This window comes from Ranitomeya variabilis, chromosome 2 (assembly GCF_051348905.1).
Source record: "Ranitomeya variabilis isolate aRanVar5 chromosome 2, aRanVar5.hap1, whole genome shotgun sequence".
NCBI lineage: Eukaryota > Metazoa > Chordata > Amphibia > Anura > Dendrobatidae > Ranitomeya > Ranitomeya variabilis.
The window spans coordinates 32,060,931-32,079,385 of NC_135233.1; the positions used below are offsets into that span (position 1 = coordinate 32,060,931).

The 18,455-nt window shown below is 50.6% G+C and overlaps 1 protein-coding gene across 2 annotated transcripts in view; it reads left to right on the forward strand.

Moving 5' to 3' along the window:
- The window catches only part of RAB3GAP2 (RAB3 GTPase activating non-catalytic protein subunit 2), a 54,901-nt gene extending 53,491 nt beyond the window's left edge, over nt 1-1,410 (forward strand). For both annotated transcript variants that reach the window (XM_077282242.1, XM_077282243.1), the window contains exon 35: nt 974-1,410. In XM_077282242.1, coding sequence (XP_077138357.1) covers nt 974-1,123 — 150 coding nt within the window. In that variant the 3' untranslated portion in view covers nt 1,124-1,410. The remainder of the gene's footprint in view (nt 1-973) is intronic.
- The last annotated feature ends 17,045 nt before the right edge of the window (nt 1,411-18,455 follow it).

The following is an 18,455-nucleotide window of genomic DNA, read 5'->3' on the forward strand; positions in this document are numbered from 1 at the left end:
ATGTCTACATGCGTAAATGCACTGAGTTGCCGCCATGTGATTGGCTGATTAGAAATTAAGTGTTAACAAGAAGTTGGACAGGTGTACCTAATAAAGTGGCCAGTGAGTGTATACATACATACACACACACACACACACACACACACACACACACACACACACACACACACACACACACACACACACACACACACACACACTTTTGGAACTTGGAGCCCGGTTCATTTTTTTTTTTTCCCCCAATGTTTTTCATTTGCGTCTCATCCTTTTAATTTGCTCCTTTTTTTTAACGACTATTTAATGTGTTCGCCTGTTTTGTTTTTGTAAAGTTTATTTCTGAGCCGCTGTACAATGCTAACCACTGGGTGATGGTGTGCTGCCCATGTAACAAATGTACTCCATTCCGCCACTGGAGGAATTTTATGTACGCCTGATATTTTTTGGGAACCATTTTTGTGAAATGTGCGACGTTAAAAAGTTTAAAGGCAAACATATTTCTTTACTGCACAAAATTCATGAGCCATGTTCCCAATTTTGAAGATTTTACTGCAAAAAAAAAAAGGCAACTACTACCACAAGACAAAAAAGCAAATGATGACTCTGGGCCCTTAGTGTTAAGTTGTTTTTTTTTTTGTTTGTTTTTTTTGCAAGAGAGAGAGGTAAGACAGGAACATCAATGCCCCCTATTGGAGGTAGCAATTTTTTAAATTCCCAGAGGAGCATTGCACGGCCTAGAATAGTGATCTTTTGCTGACTTTGCACTCTCCAAATGGAAGAACTTTACCTCTCATCCAGCCGGCGGGTGGGTGATGGCTTATGTCTGCACATAATGTGTCTGGTAAGGCTCATTAACGAGTCAGTGTTGACTTTTAGAATTGTTACACCCAATAGGTGGCGCTAGAGTTCCTGTACATGTAAATCTAACCATAGATGATGCAAACGACAACCTAAATTGTGATTTGATCTGTTCCAGGATCCCCAAGATCTCCAGAACACCGACGTACCCATCCCGACCACAGCCAAACTGGTGGACAAAGTGGTGGAACTGCTACCAGAAAATCACGGCCAGTACGGCCTAGCTGTGAACCTCATAGAAGCGGTGGAAGCCATGTCTGCCTTGTGACCCTTCTCTCATGCCCTCCCCCCCGAGGCATTCAGGGCTCTTGTACAGTATATAGGTCTATACCAGCCATTATGTCTGTGTAATTAACGCGATCACTGTTAATATTCTGTCCTTTCCCCCTGATAATATGCAAATAAGTGTGAGATAAACTAAGAACTGTTACATTAAGATCCCTCGTTATTTATACCTCAGGATGACTTTACCAAGAATCCCTCGCTCCTCACATCTCTGTATATAAGTCATCAGACACTACGACCAACCGAACACATTGCCAGCGCTGATCAGAGTACTCTTATCAGCAGCCATAGATATTGTAGGGTCCTGCATGTAGTGCGGCTTCTTATCAGGACCCCCTGCGATTTGCTACAACGGGACAACTGTCTTCAAAGCATGAACTTCCATCACTGCCGAGAAAAAGTAATAAATAATTGGCCATAATTTTAACAGGATGTGAGATCTTGGCGAGGCCGGTGACACGCTTTACTAATCATCGTATCAGCTGTTACATATCGAACGTGACCAGAACCAGAGTCCATTTTAATTACCGTATATACTTGAGTATAAGCTGACCCGAGTATAATCCGAGACCACTAATTTTGCCAGAAAAAAATGGGAAAACTTAATGACTCGAGTATAAGCCTAGGGTGGGAAATGCAGCAGCTACTGATACCGTAAATTTCAAAAATAAAAATAGATACCAATAAAAGTAAAATTAATTGAGACATCAGTAGTTTAAGTGTTTTTGAATATCCATATTGAATCAGGAGCCCCATCTAATGCTCCATAAAGTTCATGATGGGCCTCATAAGATGCTTCATACAAAAAATATGCCCCATACAATCCTGCATAACGTTTGATTATGGCCCCATAAGATGCTCCATAGAAACATTTGCCCCATATGATGCTGCATTAAGGTTGATTATGGCCCCATAAGATGCTCCATAGAAACATTTTCCCCATACAATGCTGCTGCGATAAAAAAAAAAACTTACTCACCTCTTGTGCTGAGCAGGTGGGGACACCGGCACTTGTGATATTCACCTGTCCCCGTTCCACCGCCACTCCGTCTTCCGTGTCCTCCGCAGTGACTTCAGGCAGAGGGCGATGCGCACACTAAACACGTCATCGTGCCCTTGGACCTGAACAGTCACAATCAGAGGATGCGGAAGATGGAGCGGTGCGCAGCGGTGGAACGGGAACAGGTGAATATTGGAATGCTCACCCTCCCCCGTCATGCTCCCGGCGCGGTCCCTGGCAGCTTCTCACTGACAGATGGTCTCCGGCAGTTTCTTCCTATGTTCCGGGGTCACGTCGTACCGCTCATTAAAGTAATGAATATGCGGCTCCACCCCTATGGCATGGCTTTGGCATGGTCTGAACGATTTGATCAGAGAACCCAGCAGACTTTGGCTCTTGGGGCCAAGGTTCTATACTGTTAAATTGAGCAACTGAGAATTCTGGTAGAAGAGGGGACCCTGCGACAGAAGACATGGAAGATCCGGGAGTTTCCACGGAGTGTCTACGAGGTTAATTATTTCTGTGTACCAAGGTCTTCAGGGCCAGTCCGGAAGGATGAATAGGACTGGTACTTCCTCAGTCTTAATCTTCTTGACCACCTTGGGAATTAGCGGTAGAGGCCGAAAAAGGTATGGGATGGAGAACTGTCCAAGGAATTGCTAGTGCGTCTGGGGCAATTGCAAGTGGGTCACGGGATCTGGATACGAACCAAGGAACCTTGTGGTTCAGTCGGGACACCATTAGGTTGAGGTTTGGAGTCCCCCATCTAAGACACATCCTGGGAAAGACTGACTTAAGTGACCGTTTGTCGGCAGTGTCATTGTCCACTCCTGGAATGGGTACTGCGGAGATTGCCTGAACATTCCGCTCAGCCCACAATAGGATCTGAGCGACCTCTGACATCTCTGCTCGACTGAGTTCCCCCTTGGTGATTGTATGCCACCTCCATAACGCTGTCACACTGGACTCGAATTAGACATGCGTAAGGGACGTTCTGCCAATGGAGCAGAGCAAGGAAGATTGCCCTGAGTTCCAGAATGTTGACAGGAAGAGACTATTTCTCAGTGGTCCATCAGCCCTGGACTGTTGTCTTGAAAAACTGCTCCCCAACCAAGTAGACTGAGGTCCGCTGGCACTAGGTTCCAATGAAGAGGTAGAAATAAAGATGAACCAAGGGAGAACACTTCCACCATTCCAGGGACTTATCTAAGAGGGAAGCGTGACAAGATCAAGGGAGCAGATCGACCTGTCCCATCTTACTAAGAGAGTTGAAGAGGGCATGTGTGAAAGTGAGCATACGGGACTGCTTCCATTGAAGCAACTATCCTGTCTAGTACGCTCATGCAGATGCGGAGGGACGACGACTTTGCGTTGTTGATGATACAGATCAGATGAGAAAGTATGTCCAGAGTGATCTGTAGACTCGTGACATGCCGAGGGGGAATGCCGTCTAAGTAGAGCTTGATGAGCATGCTTCTGCTGCAAAGAATGGCCATAAGTCACCATGATTTTTGTGAAAACTTTGGGTGCAAGGGATAGGACAAACAGTGTGAACTGGAAGTGCAATTCCTAGATTGCGAAATGAAGGAATCTCTGGTGTTGAGGGAAACTGGATATATGCAGACAGGCATCCTAAATTTCTGTGAGCATAGGAATTCCTCAGACTCCATGAAGGCTATCACCGACTGAAGGGACTCCAGTCTGAAGTGACGCATTTGTACATATCTGTTCAATATTTTGAGGTCTAGGATGGAGCAAACGGCGTAATCCTTCTTTGGAACCACAAACAGGTTTGAATAGAAACCCAAAAAGCGTTCTAGTGAGGAATGGGAACGATGACTCGCCTGGAAAAGCAAGTTAGTAGCCTTGAAAAACTTGAAAATGAGGGAAGGGTTCTTTGGTGGGCAGGACTCGAAAATACGAGAATGAGGGACAATAGAAAATTTTATATCTTGCAACCGTAGGAGCTGATGTCCCAGACCCTGGCGTCATCAACTACTGAGAGCCATTTGTTCTGTAAATGTATACTGCCGTCCACTCTTGAGAGGCTTCCCAGGTGGGAGCGACCCGTCATTCCGGGGAGAATCTGTTTCTGGAGGGCTGATGTTGGCGAGTTCTTGGGCACCAGGTGGGGACTGGTCTGAAAAAGGGTCTTTTCTTCTACTGGCGATCTGGAGACTTGCCCTGTTACTGTTCTGGGTCAAAAACCTCCGAAAGGAACAAAATTGAACTGTGTGACGTCTGAAGGGTGGGTGCTTAGTCCTCTCTTGAGGGAGTGAAGTGCTTTTACTCCCTTGGTGTTCCGAATTAATTTATCTAGACGAAGACCTTGGAACGGGAGGCCGGTGAGAGACTTTTTGGATGCTGAGTCCGCTTTCCATGCCTTTAGCCATTGGACCCTGCAGATAGTGATAATGTTGCTGGCTGCATCAATGGAAGCCATCAGAAGGTACTTCCCTGCGTGACCAATTTAGTCTTCCAGTTTGGATGTAAGAGTGTCTGAAATGATACCCTAGCAGGGGTGTTTCGTCAAGGCCAAAACCGCCTTGGCCAGCCACATAGCAGCTAAAGATGGGCAGAGGGCTGAGCCCATGCCCTTAGACTGATTTGGCAAGGGTTTCGGTGTGTCTGTTGGAGGGCTCCTTTAAGGAGGATCCATCAGAAAGCGGCAGAATGGTGTTCGTGGAGAGCTGGGGGTTCCACTGAGTGAGATTCTGTACATTTCTGAAGCAGGTCAGCTACAAAAGGATACAGAATGTCCATGTGTTTTATTCTCTAATGCTTGTACGGGTGTTCCCATTCTTTCGTAAAGATTCCATTGAATGCCTCGTGATTGTCAAAACTTCAAGAAGGGTGTTTCGGGGGGAGGTGTTGCGGAGGCCGCTACAGGACATTAAAAAAGGAGAATTCTTGTACCGGGAATTTGCTGTTTTAAACTGGGACTAATATCAAGTCTCCCTTCCAAAAAAAACCACAATTTTTTTTATGGATACCCCTCCCTGACATGAACATACCTGTCCTGGAGAGCACAGAGTCCTTCTTCACAGACCGGACGACTGGCATCAAGGGGTCTGGATGCAGACCATCAGGTGGCTGGTACATAATGGATCCGTCTTCCCACCCAACACATCTGGCTCTGTGGGAAAGCGGGCTAGGATGTAGTGGTGGACCAGTCCCCTTGTACCTCTGTGCGGATACTCCCCCAAAAAACTAAACTCTTTGTGTTAGGGTGCATAGGGTCCTACCTTGTAGACACAAGAGGGTAGTGTCGCAAACTGTGTTCCCGGTCTCTAGGGGGAAGATCAGAGTAACAATTCTGTCTCCCAAAATCACAAACTCTATGTGAAAAAAGGATATTTTTGTGTACTCACCGTAAAATCTCTTTCTCTTAGCCTCTAATTGGGGGACACAGGACCATGGGTGTTATGCTGCTGTCCACTAGGAGGCGACACTATGCATAATCTGAAAAAGATTAACTGTGGCTCCTCCTGTGCAGTATACACCCCTGGACGGCATCAGCCTTCTCCAGTTTTGTGCAAAAGCAGTAGGAGGAACGTAACATGAATAACATAATTATGCCTGTAAGAAGGCAACTATGTATGAGCTCAAGAAACAATATGAGAACTCAACAGTTACAACAGCCCGGAAAGGGCAACAGGGTGGGAGCTGTGTCCCCCAATTAGAGGCTAAGAGAAAGAGATTTTACGGTGAGTACACAAAAATCTCCTTTACTCTGTCGCCTCATTGGGGGACACAGGACCATGGGACGTCCTAAAGCAGTCCCTGGGTGGGAAGCAATGGACGAATATTGTGCAGACAGGCCCGTACACTTAGGGCACCGCCGCCTGTAGGACACGTCTACCCAGGCTCGCGTCCGCTGAGGACTGGGTATGAACCCTGTAGTGTTTAGTAAACGTGTGCAAGCTAGTCCAAGTGGCCGCCTTACACACTTGTGCCGAAGCCTGGTGCCGAATGGCCCAGGAGGCCCCTACCGCCCGTGTAGAGTGTGCCGTAATACCGGCTGGAAGAGGAGAATTCTTAAGGCGGTACGCCTCTTGTATGGTGGATTTGATCCACCTGGCAAGAGTAGCTTTGGAAGCTGGCATACCCTTGTGGCCGCCTTCCGGAAGGAGGAAAAGGGAATCAGACCTCCGGAAGGACGCAGTCCTAGACACGTATATACGCAAAGCCCTGACAAGGTCAAGCGTATGCAGAGCCTTCTCCACTCTATGAATCGGAACCGGACAAAGGGATGGTAGTGAAATTTCCTCATTGAGGTGGAAGTCGGACACAACCTTCGGGAGGAAGGATGGGACCGTACGAAGAACTACCTTGTCCTGGTGAAATGCCAGGAAAGGCTGTCTGCAGGAGAGTGCTGTCAGTTCAGACACCCTGCGTAGCGAGGTGATTGCCACCAGGAAAACCACCTTCTGGGAAAGAAGGCGGAGTGGGACCTCCTTAAGAGGTTCGAAGGGTGGTTCCTGCAATGCTGTCAGGACCAGGTTGAGGTCCCACGTTTCTAGTGGTCATCTGTAGGGGGGAACCAATCGGGAAACCCCCTGAAGGAAAGTCCTTACTTGCGGCTTGGTAGCAATGCGCTTTTGGAAAAGCACTGAGAGGGCTGACACCTGGCTCTTAAGCGAGCCCAATGACAGCCTGGCCTCCAGACCCGATTGGAGAAAACCAAGTACTTTGGGTATGGAATAAGGGAGTGGGATCTGGCCATGAGATTCGCACCAGGTAAAGAAAGCTTTCCAGGTACGGTAATAAATCTTGGCAGAGGCTGGTTTCCGTGCTCTGATCATGGTTCCAATGACATCTGCCGAGAGCCCTGCCTGGGTTAGAACCCAGGTCTCAAGGGCCACGCCGTCAAATTGAGAGCCCCTGAGTTCTGGTGGTAGAACGGCCCTTGTGATAGAAGATTGTGGCGGTCGGGGAGACGCCAAGGGGCGTCTGCTGTGAGTTGTACGATGTCGGCGTACCATGTGCGTCTGGGCCAGTCCGGTGCAATGAGGATGGTTGGAACTCCCTCTTGTTTGATCTTCCTCACCACTCTGGATATCAGGGGGAGAGGTGGAAAAATGTACAGAAGCTGGAACTGGGTCCAGTCCTGAACCAGAGCGTCTGCTCCGAGCGACCACGGATCGTGTGTTCTGGCAATGAAGTTGGAGACCTTGGCATTGAAATGGGATGCCATTAGGTCCACATCCGGGGTCCCCCAGCGGAGACAGATCTGTTGAAAAATTTCGGGATGGAGAGACCACTCTCCCGAGTCTATTCCTTGTCGGCTGAGGAAGTCTGCTTCCCAGTTGTCCACACCCGGAATGTGGACCGCCGAAAGAACCGACCCTGTGTCCTCCGCCCAGCGGAGGATATGTGACACTTCCCGCATCGCCTGGGTACTGCGGGTCCCCCCTTGATGATTCACATATGCCACAGCCGTGGCATTGTCCGACTGTATCCTGATGTGAGAGGCTGCCAGTAAGTGATGGAAGGCCCTCAATGCCAGTAGGATGGCACGAATTTCCAGGATGTTGATGGGCATGGTCGCTTCCGCTGGGGACCACTTGCCCTGTGGTGTAGGTGCACCGCACCCCAACCCGTCAGGCTCGCGTCGGTGGTCAGGACCTTCCATTGACCTGAGAGAAAGGATTTCCCCTTTGCTAGCGAGGTTGGCTTGAGCCACCAGTGCAGGGACCTCCTGGTTGACGATGTTAGCTGGAACTCCCTGAGAGAAAAGGGATTCCTGTCCCAGGATTTGAGAATGGCTAGTTGGAGAGGTCTGAGGTGAAACTGGGCAAATGGGACAGCTTCTATTGCCGCTGCCATCTTGCCGAGGACTCTCATGGCAAACCGGAGAGATCGAGGGGGTTTGCGGAGGAGGGTGCGAACTGCTAGTCGGGAGAGCCAGTGCCTTGTCCTTGGGAAGGAGCACTAGACCCCTGGAGGTGTTGAATAACATTCCCAGGAAGGTCAGGGACTGACTCGGGGTTGGCGATGACTTTTGTAGGTTGATTAACCAGCCCATGCGACTGAGCGTATCAGTTGTGATTGAGACGCTGAGCTCGCAGTCCTTGAAGGTGGGAGCCTTGATGAGTAGATCGTCCAGGTATGGAACGACTACTATGCCTCTGGAGTGCAGGACGTCCATGGTGGCTGCCATGACCTTGGTGAACACTCTGGGAGCCGTGGCGAGTCCAAAGGGGAGAGCCACGAATTGGTAGTGGTCCTGGCCTATTGCGAACCTGAGAAACCTCTGATGGGCAGGTGCAATGGGTATATGCAGGTATGCGTCTTGTATGTCTATGGAGGCGAGATATTCTCCCTTCTCCATGGACGCAATGATGGACCGAAGGGACTCCATGCGGAAACGACGGACCCGTACATATTTGTTGAGCTGTTTTAGGTCTAGTATGGGCCGTACGCTGCCTCCTTTCTTGGGAACTACGAACAGATTGGAGTAGAACCCTCGGAAGCGGTCGGTCGTGGGTACCGGTACTATGACTCCTGATTGACAAAGCGAGGAGACCGCTTGGTGGTAGGCTCGAGCCTTGGCTGGCGGTTTTGGGGGGACAGAGAGGAAGACCCGGTCCGGTGGGTTGGAGGTGAAGTCTATTTTGTATCCGGAAGACACTAGTTCCGTGACCCACCTGTCTTCTGTAATAGGCAGCCAGACTTGATGAAAGAGCAAAAGTCGGCCGCCTACTGGTGTGGTGTCTTCCGGAGTCCGTGAGTCATGAGGAGGAGAAAGTCTGAGATTTTCCTCCTCTGGGCTTAGACTGGCCTGCTTTTGACTGCCAGGTCTTGTCCGACCTTTGCGTCGATCGTGAGTTGTCCCTGCGTGGGGAACGGTTACGATTTTGTACTGGACGTGAGACGGACCAGCCGGAGGAATTCCGAAAGGATCGGAATCAAGTTTGGTTACGCTTCTTGTAAGTGCGTTTAGGTTTCAGTTGGGGAAGAGAAGTACTCTTACCCCCTGTGGCGTTGGATATCATAGTGTCCAACTGTTCACCGAAAAGTCTCCCACTGAGGTAGGGGAGGTGCGTGAGGGACTTCTTTGAGGCTGCGTCTGCTTTCCATTCCCGCAGCCAGAGGATACGCCGAATCGTGATGGCGTTTGATGCTATCCCCGCGACTCCCCTTGCTGAATCCAGAGCTGCATGGAGCATGTAATCTGCTACAACAGCAATTTGAACCGCTTGGTCCGACAGTTCAGGAGCGGATGCTTGGAGGGCTTGTAAATTGTTTGCCCAGGCCAGGATGGCCTTGGCAGCCCAAACTGAGGCAAACGCGGGAGCCAGGGATGCCCCTGCTGCCTCGAAAATTGAACGAGCCATGCGTTCTACCTGCCGGTCTGCTGCGTCCCTTAGGGTTGAGCTATCTGGCAGTGAAAGGAGGGTCTGTGCTGCTAGCCTGGAGACTGGGGGATCCACTTCAGGTGGATCTGTCCATTCCTTGGTGTCCTTCTGTGGGAAGGGGTACCTCGCCTCCAGATATTTGCGATTAGCGAATTTTTTCTCAGGCTGTGAGCTGTTTTTTAAGGATTGCCTTAAACTCTGGGTGGTTACAGAAAACCTTAGGCGGCTTCAGAGGTCCTTCAAAGGAAATCTGATGTTCTGGGGCCTCTGGTGGCGGATCAGAAATGTCCAGCACCCGATGGATGGACGATATTATGTCCTCAACTAGCGCTGTATTGCTAGGAGGGATTGGGATCAGGGACCCCTCCGTTTCTCTGTCTGAGTCAGAGTCGCAGATGCCTTCCGAATCCTGTGTATCACTGAGGCGTCCCCTGCTGGGTGAGCTGGGGAGGAGGCCTTCTCTGGTTGGGGATTGCGGAGATCTGCATTGTCTGTCCCTGGAATGGGACGGTCTAGATGACCTGGAGCAACGGTGTCTCTCCCTAGAGGGGGATGACCGTGTGCTATGGGATGACGCAGATGGACTTGATCTATGGATCCGCTTGCGTCGTGACCTAGACGTGGATGTGCCAGGGTCATCTTGTTCCTGAGTCAAGCTCTCCCTTTGCTGGGTAACGGTCATAGCCGGGGCATGACCCTGCAGAGCCTGAAGCAATGTGGAAGTTAGGTTATCTATAGACTGCATCATAGATTGCGATATCTGAGTAGCCCATTCCGGTGTGGCATTAGACACCGAGGCATTGGCAGGGGCTTCTTGAGGCTGTGACACAGTAGTTTGTATACAGTTCTGACAATGCGGGTACGTGCTACTACTGGGGAGAGCGGTCCCGCAGGCTGTGCAGAATGCATAATAGCAGTTCTGCCTGGTTCTCTTAGACCTTGAGCCCGGCATAGTGCACAGAGTGCAGAAGTGCTGCCAGCAGATGGACCTTACAGGGGTAGAGAACCTACAGGGGAGCCTTATAGGTAATATGGATTCACAGCTGAGTAAAGATAACCCAGCTGTGATCTTACCCCACCAGTGTACCCCTAGGTCCAGCGCCGAAAATCCACAGTCCTGTGCCCCCCGGAGACTGGCTGCCTGGTCCTGGTCCAGCAGACCGGGAGATGCAGGGTTAATCTGCAGCCGAAAATGGCTGCAGAGACAGAGAAGAGAGGAGGAGAAGGGGGCGGAGAGCTGGAAAAAGGCGGCAAGGCTATAAAAAACCCGCCCTTTCTGTCTCGATCCGCCCCTTGTATGACACTGTAGAGTGTCATATTTGTCATCCGGGGGGCGGGCCGGGGGGCAGAGAGGAGGCTGCTGCTTCAGCTAGGCCGAAGCCGGGGCCTAAATTAGATGCCTGAGGCCCAGAAGGGCTCCAGGCCGGCGCGAAAGTCCGGGAGGGGGTCGGATCTGAACCGGACCCCTCCGGATTTGAAGGCAGGATGGCGGTGGGGCTATAAGCGGAAGGGGGAGCCCGGCTGGGGTCCCCCTGAGGCAGTATAGAGCTGGTGCTGCCGCAGAGACAGGGATGCAGGGAGCCCTGTGTCTGTATGTGCCATGCCTGCCTGCACTCCCCCCGGCCCCAACAGGAGCCCGCAGCTGGGCTGGGGTCCCTGGATGCAGGCGCAGTATGCTGGCCCATTGCTGGGAGCTGTAGGATGCTGCCTGTACAGGCCCTACCTGAGGTGTCTCAACCTAATACCCCCAGAGGGGGATAGGGAGGGTGCTTTTGTCACACCTTCAGGGGCCTTTATCCTCGCCTCAACCTCAACCCAGAAACCAAAAGGAATTGGGGAAGGAGGGGGGTCTCGACTTCGAACCAACACCCGAGGGGTTGGGGAAGGAGCAGCATGGGGAATAGCCATCTCAACTTCAACTGGGCACCCCATAATAGGGGGCCGAGGAAGGAGCCATGCCGGGGGTCTCACAGGAGACCCTCTTTTCTTCATCTGTAATCCCGTCGGAAAACGGGAAACGGAGTAAAAATCTTTAGGTGTGCCTCCTTTGCGACACTAAGCAAAAACTGGAGAAGGCTGATGCCGTCCAGGGGTGTATACTGCACAGGAGGAGCCACAGTTAATCTTTTTCAGATTATGCATAGTGTCGCCTCCTAGTGGACAGCAGCATAACACCCATGGTCCTGTGTCCCCCAATGAGGCGACAGAGTAATAGACATCATTAATAAAACACAACAAAATCTAAGGTAGAAATGGGGCTCAGTGCAGCCGTATGTCCACCTCCTACTGGCACTAAGCCAAAACTGATTAGGTTCGTTCCAGATGGTTTGTATATACTGCTGAGGAGGAACTAAATTTTTTTGCATAGTGAAAGCAGCATACACCCATAGTTTCCTGTGTCCCCCAATGAAGCGATAAGAGAAATGGCAGATTTGTAATATGTTCATCTGAACCCACCCATTGATGCAAGCATCTAGTAAAAACTTAAATGATGGATCCTGGATGTAAGTGCACAAGAAAATACAAACTATCACAAAGACATTAAAAAAACAAAAACCTTTATTTAGTTAATATGGTAAACTTCCCCCACACAATTTATACAGTGTGTGCAACACCTGGAAGTGCTTTATCATCTGTACATCTACTGGAAGTTTCTTATTCTACCATCATATCAACCACATCCATGATCCTGATTAAGGCCACGTTCACACGTTCAGTATTTGGTCAGTATTTTACATCAGTGTTTGTACGCCAAAATCAGGAGTGGGTGATAAATGCAGAAATGACTAGAGATGAGCGAATTTGCTCGGCTTCCCTCATATTCGGCAAGCTACAGCGCTTCCCGAATAAGCTGCAGAGGGAACCTGGCTTCCTGGATCGCACCGGCCGATCAGTGCCGCAGCTGCATGTGTCGCGGCTGTGTGACGGTCAAGACACATGCATGGAGAGCCCAACAAACAGGTATGTCACTCTCCACAAGGAGAAACGTTACCCCTTAGACTTCAGTCCATAGCCTCTCACCTAGCTAAATCAGTTCTCATGCTTCGCACTGATGAGGGCCAACAGCCCGAAACACCGTGACTGCGAATTGAGATACTGATTTGGCTCTTAACCTACCCCTGCACTGCACAGGGTAGATCCGCCAGGAAGAGACCTGGCAGATTTTCCTCTGCATGACACCTCACCGATACCTATGCCAAGGGGGTGGCATATGTCAACCACAAGGGAGGAACTCTTGAGTCCCTTTGTAATGTCAGAGGTCTCCAAGATCCTCCTCTGGACAGAGAAGGATCTGGCGATATCCGCGGTGCATATTCCCAGCATGGACAACTGGGCCGCCGACTTTCTCAGTTGTGAGGGTCTTGCCCTGGGAGAGTGGTCTCAACATCAGGATATCTTCCATCAGATTTGCCTTCGATGGGGCACTCTGGATGTAGACCTCATGGCGTCCCAGTTGAACAGGAAAGTCCCACAGTTCGTTTCCAGGACACGCGATCCTTTCACGGTGGGTGCCAACGCTCTAGCGATACCCTGGTCAATTTGCCCTCCTCTCCCCCTCCTTCCCAGGCTGTTGAAAAAGATCATGGCAGAAGGAGTTCCAGTCATCCTAATTACACCAGATGAGCCCAGGAGTTCTTGGTTCGTAGAGGTTGTCAAACTTCTCTCAGAAACCCCCTGGAGGCCCCCAGACAGACCGGATCTTCTTTCCCAGGGGCCGATCTTCCACCAGAATTCTCGGTTGCTTGATTTAACGGCATTGCTGCTGCAACCACGGTTCTAAGAGCATCTGGGTTTTCAGGTCGGGTGATTCAGACCATGATCCGGGCTAGGAAGCAAGCGTCTCAGGTTTATTATCGGACTTGGAAAGCCTATTTCAGTTGGCGTGCCTCTAATCACATCGCGCTTATGTCTTTTTTTCCTCTCCCTTCTATTCTGGCTTTTCTTCAGGCAGGCCTTGACGCAGGCCTTGCTCTCAGTTCGCTAAAGGGCCAGATGTCAGAAGAACTTATCCTCCAGTTCTCAGGTCAGAACTTTTCTCCAGACCACGCAGCATCCCCGTACCGGACACCTGTTGATCCTTGGGACCTCAATTTAGTCTTGGAGGCCCTCAGGAGTTCTCCATTTGAGAAGTCTGTCTGTTCTGTCTTGGAAGGTAGTGTTTCTTGTGGCAATCATTTCCATTAGGCACGTATCGGAATTGGCGGCTCTTTCCTGTTGCCTGTCCCCCCTTCCTAGTTCTCCACAGGACAAGGTGGTTTTGTGGTAAATACCTTCTTTACTTCCCCAGGTGGTGTCCGCCTTTCATCTAAATGAGGATATTGTCCACTCTTCCTATTTGCCCGGCTCAGCTTCATCCTCTTAAGCATTCACTGAATAGGTTAGACTTGCTCTGGGCAATGCACATCTTTCTTGCTAGTACAGCCCCCTTCTGAAAGATGGACTCTTTCTCTTTCCTTGAGGTGTGCGTAGAGGCCTCCCAGGCTGCGATTGCTCTGGATCCGGACGGCAATCTTGGAAGCATTCTGGGTCAAGAACAGAGCGCCTCCCCCTGGGATTAAGGCACATACATACCAGGCAGTAGGCAGCTCCTGGGCGGTACACCATAGGGCATCTGCCCTACAACTCTGCAAAGCGGCAACCCCGTCCTCCATCCACTGGTTCACCAAATTTTACTGGGTCCATACCTACACTTCGGCAGATGCCAGGCCGAGGTAGAAGGATCTTGCAGATGGTAGTGATTAGTTCTCCGACCTAACCGGAGTTTGTGCTGTTCCCTCCCCAGGGACTGCTGTGGGATGTCCCATGGTTTCCCGTGTCCCCCAATGAAGCGATAGAAAAAACAGGATTTTTGGTTACTCGTCATAAAAGCTATTTCTCGGAGCCTTCATTGGGGGGACAGCACCTGCCCAAGTTTATCAGCTCTGGTTACTGTGTAATCTTGTTACAGTTTGTGTGTTTTGTTTCTCTTACATGTTGCTTCTATTACTACTTTCTCACTAACTGGTTAACCTAGTGCCAGTCGGTGGGGTATATACTGCAGAGGAGGAGCTAATTTTTTTGAGCATAGTGGCAGCAGCATACACCCATGGTTTTTTGTGTCCCCCAATGATGGCTCTGAGAAACAGATTTTATGATGAGTAACCAAAAAACCTGTTTTGTTTTTTTTTTGCAAGAAATAACAAAAACCTTATGTAAACAATAAGGAGATTTTTGTGTACTCACCGTAAAATCTTTTTCTCCGAGCCAATCATTAGGGGACACAGGACCATGGGTGTTATGCTGCTTGCCACTAGGAGGACACTAAGTAAACACAAAGAATTAACTCCTCCTCTGCAGTATACACCTCTTGACTGGCCAGTAATGACCCATTTCGGTAGTAAAGCAGTAGGAGCATAAGAAAAAAAAGACAAGTAAACTATGTCAAAACCGAGGAACAAACAACAACAACCACAAGCCAATAGCCTAACAGGATGGGTGCTGTGTCCCCCAATGATTGGCTCGGAGAAAAAGATTTTACGGTGAGTACACAAAAATCTCCCTTTTCTCCTACGCCTCATTGGGGGACACAGGACCATGGGACGTCCTAAAGCAGTCCCTGGGTAGGGAGCAATTGCACTGCTAAAAACCTCATGTACCACTGGCTTACTGAGGTACCGCTGTCTGCAGAATGCGCCTGCCAAGGGCAGCGTCTGCCGAAGCCCGAGTATGAACGTGATAGTGCTCCGTAAAGGTAGGCAGACTGGACCAAGTCGCAGCTTTGCAAAGCTGTTGTGCTGACGCCTGGTGCCGAATGGCCCAAGAGGCACCGACCGACCGAGTCGAATGCGCCTTAATCCCTGCTGGGACAGGGGTGTTCCTGACACGGTAGGATTCCTGGATAGTTGAGCGAATCCACCTGGCTAGAGTGGCCTTTGAGGCGGCCAGACCTTTCCTGTGTCCCTCCGGAAGCACGAAGAGGACGTCCGACTTATGGAAAGGAGCCGTCCGAGATATGTACCGCCGAAGAGCCCTAACTACATAGAGTATGGAGAGCTTTCTCGATACGATGGGTTGGTGCCGGACAGAATGACGGCAAGACAATGTCCTCATTTAGGTGAAAAGAGGAGACGACTTTAGGTAGGAAAGAGGGAGAAGTCCTCAAAACTGCCCTTATCTGGGTGAAAAAATCAGAAAAGGGGGTCGGCAAGAGAGAACCGCCAACTCAGATTCGCCTGATTGACGTAATCGCCACTAGAAAGACCACCTTCCATGAAAGAAGGGTGAGAGAGATGGCCTGCAATGGTTTGAAAGGTACCTCCTGAAGAACTCCGAGAACCAAGTTGAGATCCCATGAAGCCAATGGCATTCTATAGGGAGAGACCACCCGGGAGACTCCTTGGATGAACGTCTTAACCGGCAGTCTGGAAGCAATCTTTCGTTGGAATAGAACTGACAATGCGGTCACTTGTCCCTTGAGTGAGCTAAGGGCAAGGCCTGACTCTAAACCTGATTGGAGAAACTCCAGAATGGACGGAATAGAAAACACCAGAGGAGAACGTCCATGCGCATTGCACCATGAAAAGAAGGTGCGCCAGGTGCGATGATAAATGCGCATGGATGCGGGTTTCCTAGCACGAATCATGGTAGAAGAAACCCCTGGAGAGAATCCGGCTTGGGCTAAAATCCAGGATTCAACAGCCATGCCGTGAAAGACAGGGCCCCGGAGTTCTGGTGGCAAAACGGGCCCTGTGATAGAAGATCCATGCGATCTGGAAGCCTCCAGGGGACGTCGACGACTATTTGGACGAGTTCCGCGTACCATGCTTGAAAACTGCGCCCCAGCCCAAAAGGCTGGCATCGGTGGTCACCACTAACCAGCGCACCGGGAGAAAGGACTTCCCTTGGTTCAGGGAGGACTGTAGCATCCACCACCTGAGTTTTCCTGACCTGTGGGGATAGGCGAAAACGACGGTCGAGGGAAAACGGACTCCTGTCCCAGGCTAACAGCAGCGCCTGTTGCAGGGGATGGAGATGGAACTGCGCAAACGGAACGGCTTTCATCGCCGCAACCATTTTCCCGAGGATGCGCATCGTGAAGCGAATAGAGTGAGGGGACTGGGCGGGAGAGCTTGCACGCTCCCTGTTGTAAGGACAAGACCTTCTCTGGGGGGAGAATGACTAACCCGCGAGAAGAGTCCAGAATCATGCCCAGGAAGCAGATTTGCTGAGCCGGCACTGGAGATGATTTCTCAAAGTTGATTTTCCAACCCAGGCAAGAAAGAGAATCCACGGTGATACTTACAGACTCCTCGCAGGCAGAATGGGACAGACCCTTGATTAATAGGTCATCCAGATACGGAAGAACTACCACTCCTCAGACGTGAAGAATGGCCATGACAGCTGCCATGACCTTCGTGAAAACTCTGGGGGCAGTGGCGAGTCCGAAGGGCAAGGCCACAAACTGGAAGTGTTCGTCCTGGACTGCGAAGCGCAGGAACTGCTGATGAGAGGGAAAAATCGGGATGTGGAGATAAGCATCCTTGATGTCTATGGATGCAAGGAACTCTCCTTTTTCTATGGACGCGACAACGGAACGGAGCGAGTCCATCCTGAAGTGTCGAACCCGCACGAACTTGTTTAACAGCTTGAGGTCCAGTATGGGCCGTAGAGTCCCGTCGTTCTTTGGGACCACGAATAGGTTCGAGTAAAACCCCCTGAACCTTTAGTCTCGAGGGACCGGAACGATGACACCGTCCCTTCGAAGCGCCTGTATGGCCTGAAGATGTGACGCACTTGATTTGGGGGGCGAGGACTGGAAGAAGCGTGGAAGGGGGGGGGGGGGAATGAAAGAAAACTTGATTTTGTATCCGGAGGACACGAGCCCTCTGACCCACTCGTCGTGAACGACCGAGAGCCAATTTTGACGGAATGAAAGAAGGCGTCCGCCTACGGCTACTTTCACACTAGCGTTAACTGCAATACGTCGCAAATGCGTCGTTTTGCCGAAACTACGCATCCAGCAAAAGTTCTTGCTGGATACGTTTTTTCGTCATAGACTAACATTAGCGACGCATTTGCGACGCATTGCCAAACGGTGCGTCCGTTTTGCGACGCTTGGGCGTGTGGTAGCGGACCGTCGGGAGAAAAAAACGTTACATGTAACGTTTTTTGCTCCCGACGGTCCGCTTTTTCCGACCGCGCATGCGCGGCCGGAACTCCGCCCCCACCTCCCCGCACTTCCCCGCACCTCACAATGGGGCAGCGGATGCATGGGAAAAATGCATCCGCTGCCCCCGTTGTGCGGCGGAGACCACGCTAGCGTCGGGAACGTCGGCCCGACGCACGGCGACGGGTTGTTCCCGACGCTAGTGTGAAAGTAGCCTACTTTGTCAGTGTCCGCCGGACACGTCGACGCGTCATTGTGAAGGTTTAAGGGAGGCGGATGGCTTAGGGCCAGAAGGTCTCAGTCTGGGTTTCCAGGAACGGTTAGGTCTGTATGAGACCTGGGGATTTCTGTCTCCTCGCCGTCCCGAACCAGGGGAAGTGGATGACCAACTGGAGTTGTTACGAAAGGACCGGAACCGAAACTGTTGTTGATTCTGAAAGGGCCGGGTAGGTTTTTGCTGAGGAAGAAATTTACTCTTCCCTCCGGTAGCGTCAGAAATGATTTGGTCTAGTTTCTCCCCAAATAAACGACCAGCTTGGTAAGATAAAGAAGTCAGTGACTTTTTAGAAGCAGAATCTGCTCGCCAATCCCGGAGCAACAAAGCCCTCCTGAAGGAGATTGCGTTTGCAGCCGCTTGCGCTGCGCAATTAGCCGCATCTATGGAAGCATTAACTACGAAGTCTCCGGCATGAGCTATCTGGTTAGCGAGTCTGGCTGCTTCTGGGGGAAGATTACAGTCGTGGACGGTAGAGGTTAACACCTCTGCCCAGGCAACCATTGCCTTAGCCACCCAGGTAGCAGCGAAAGA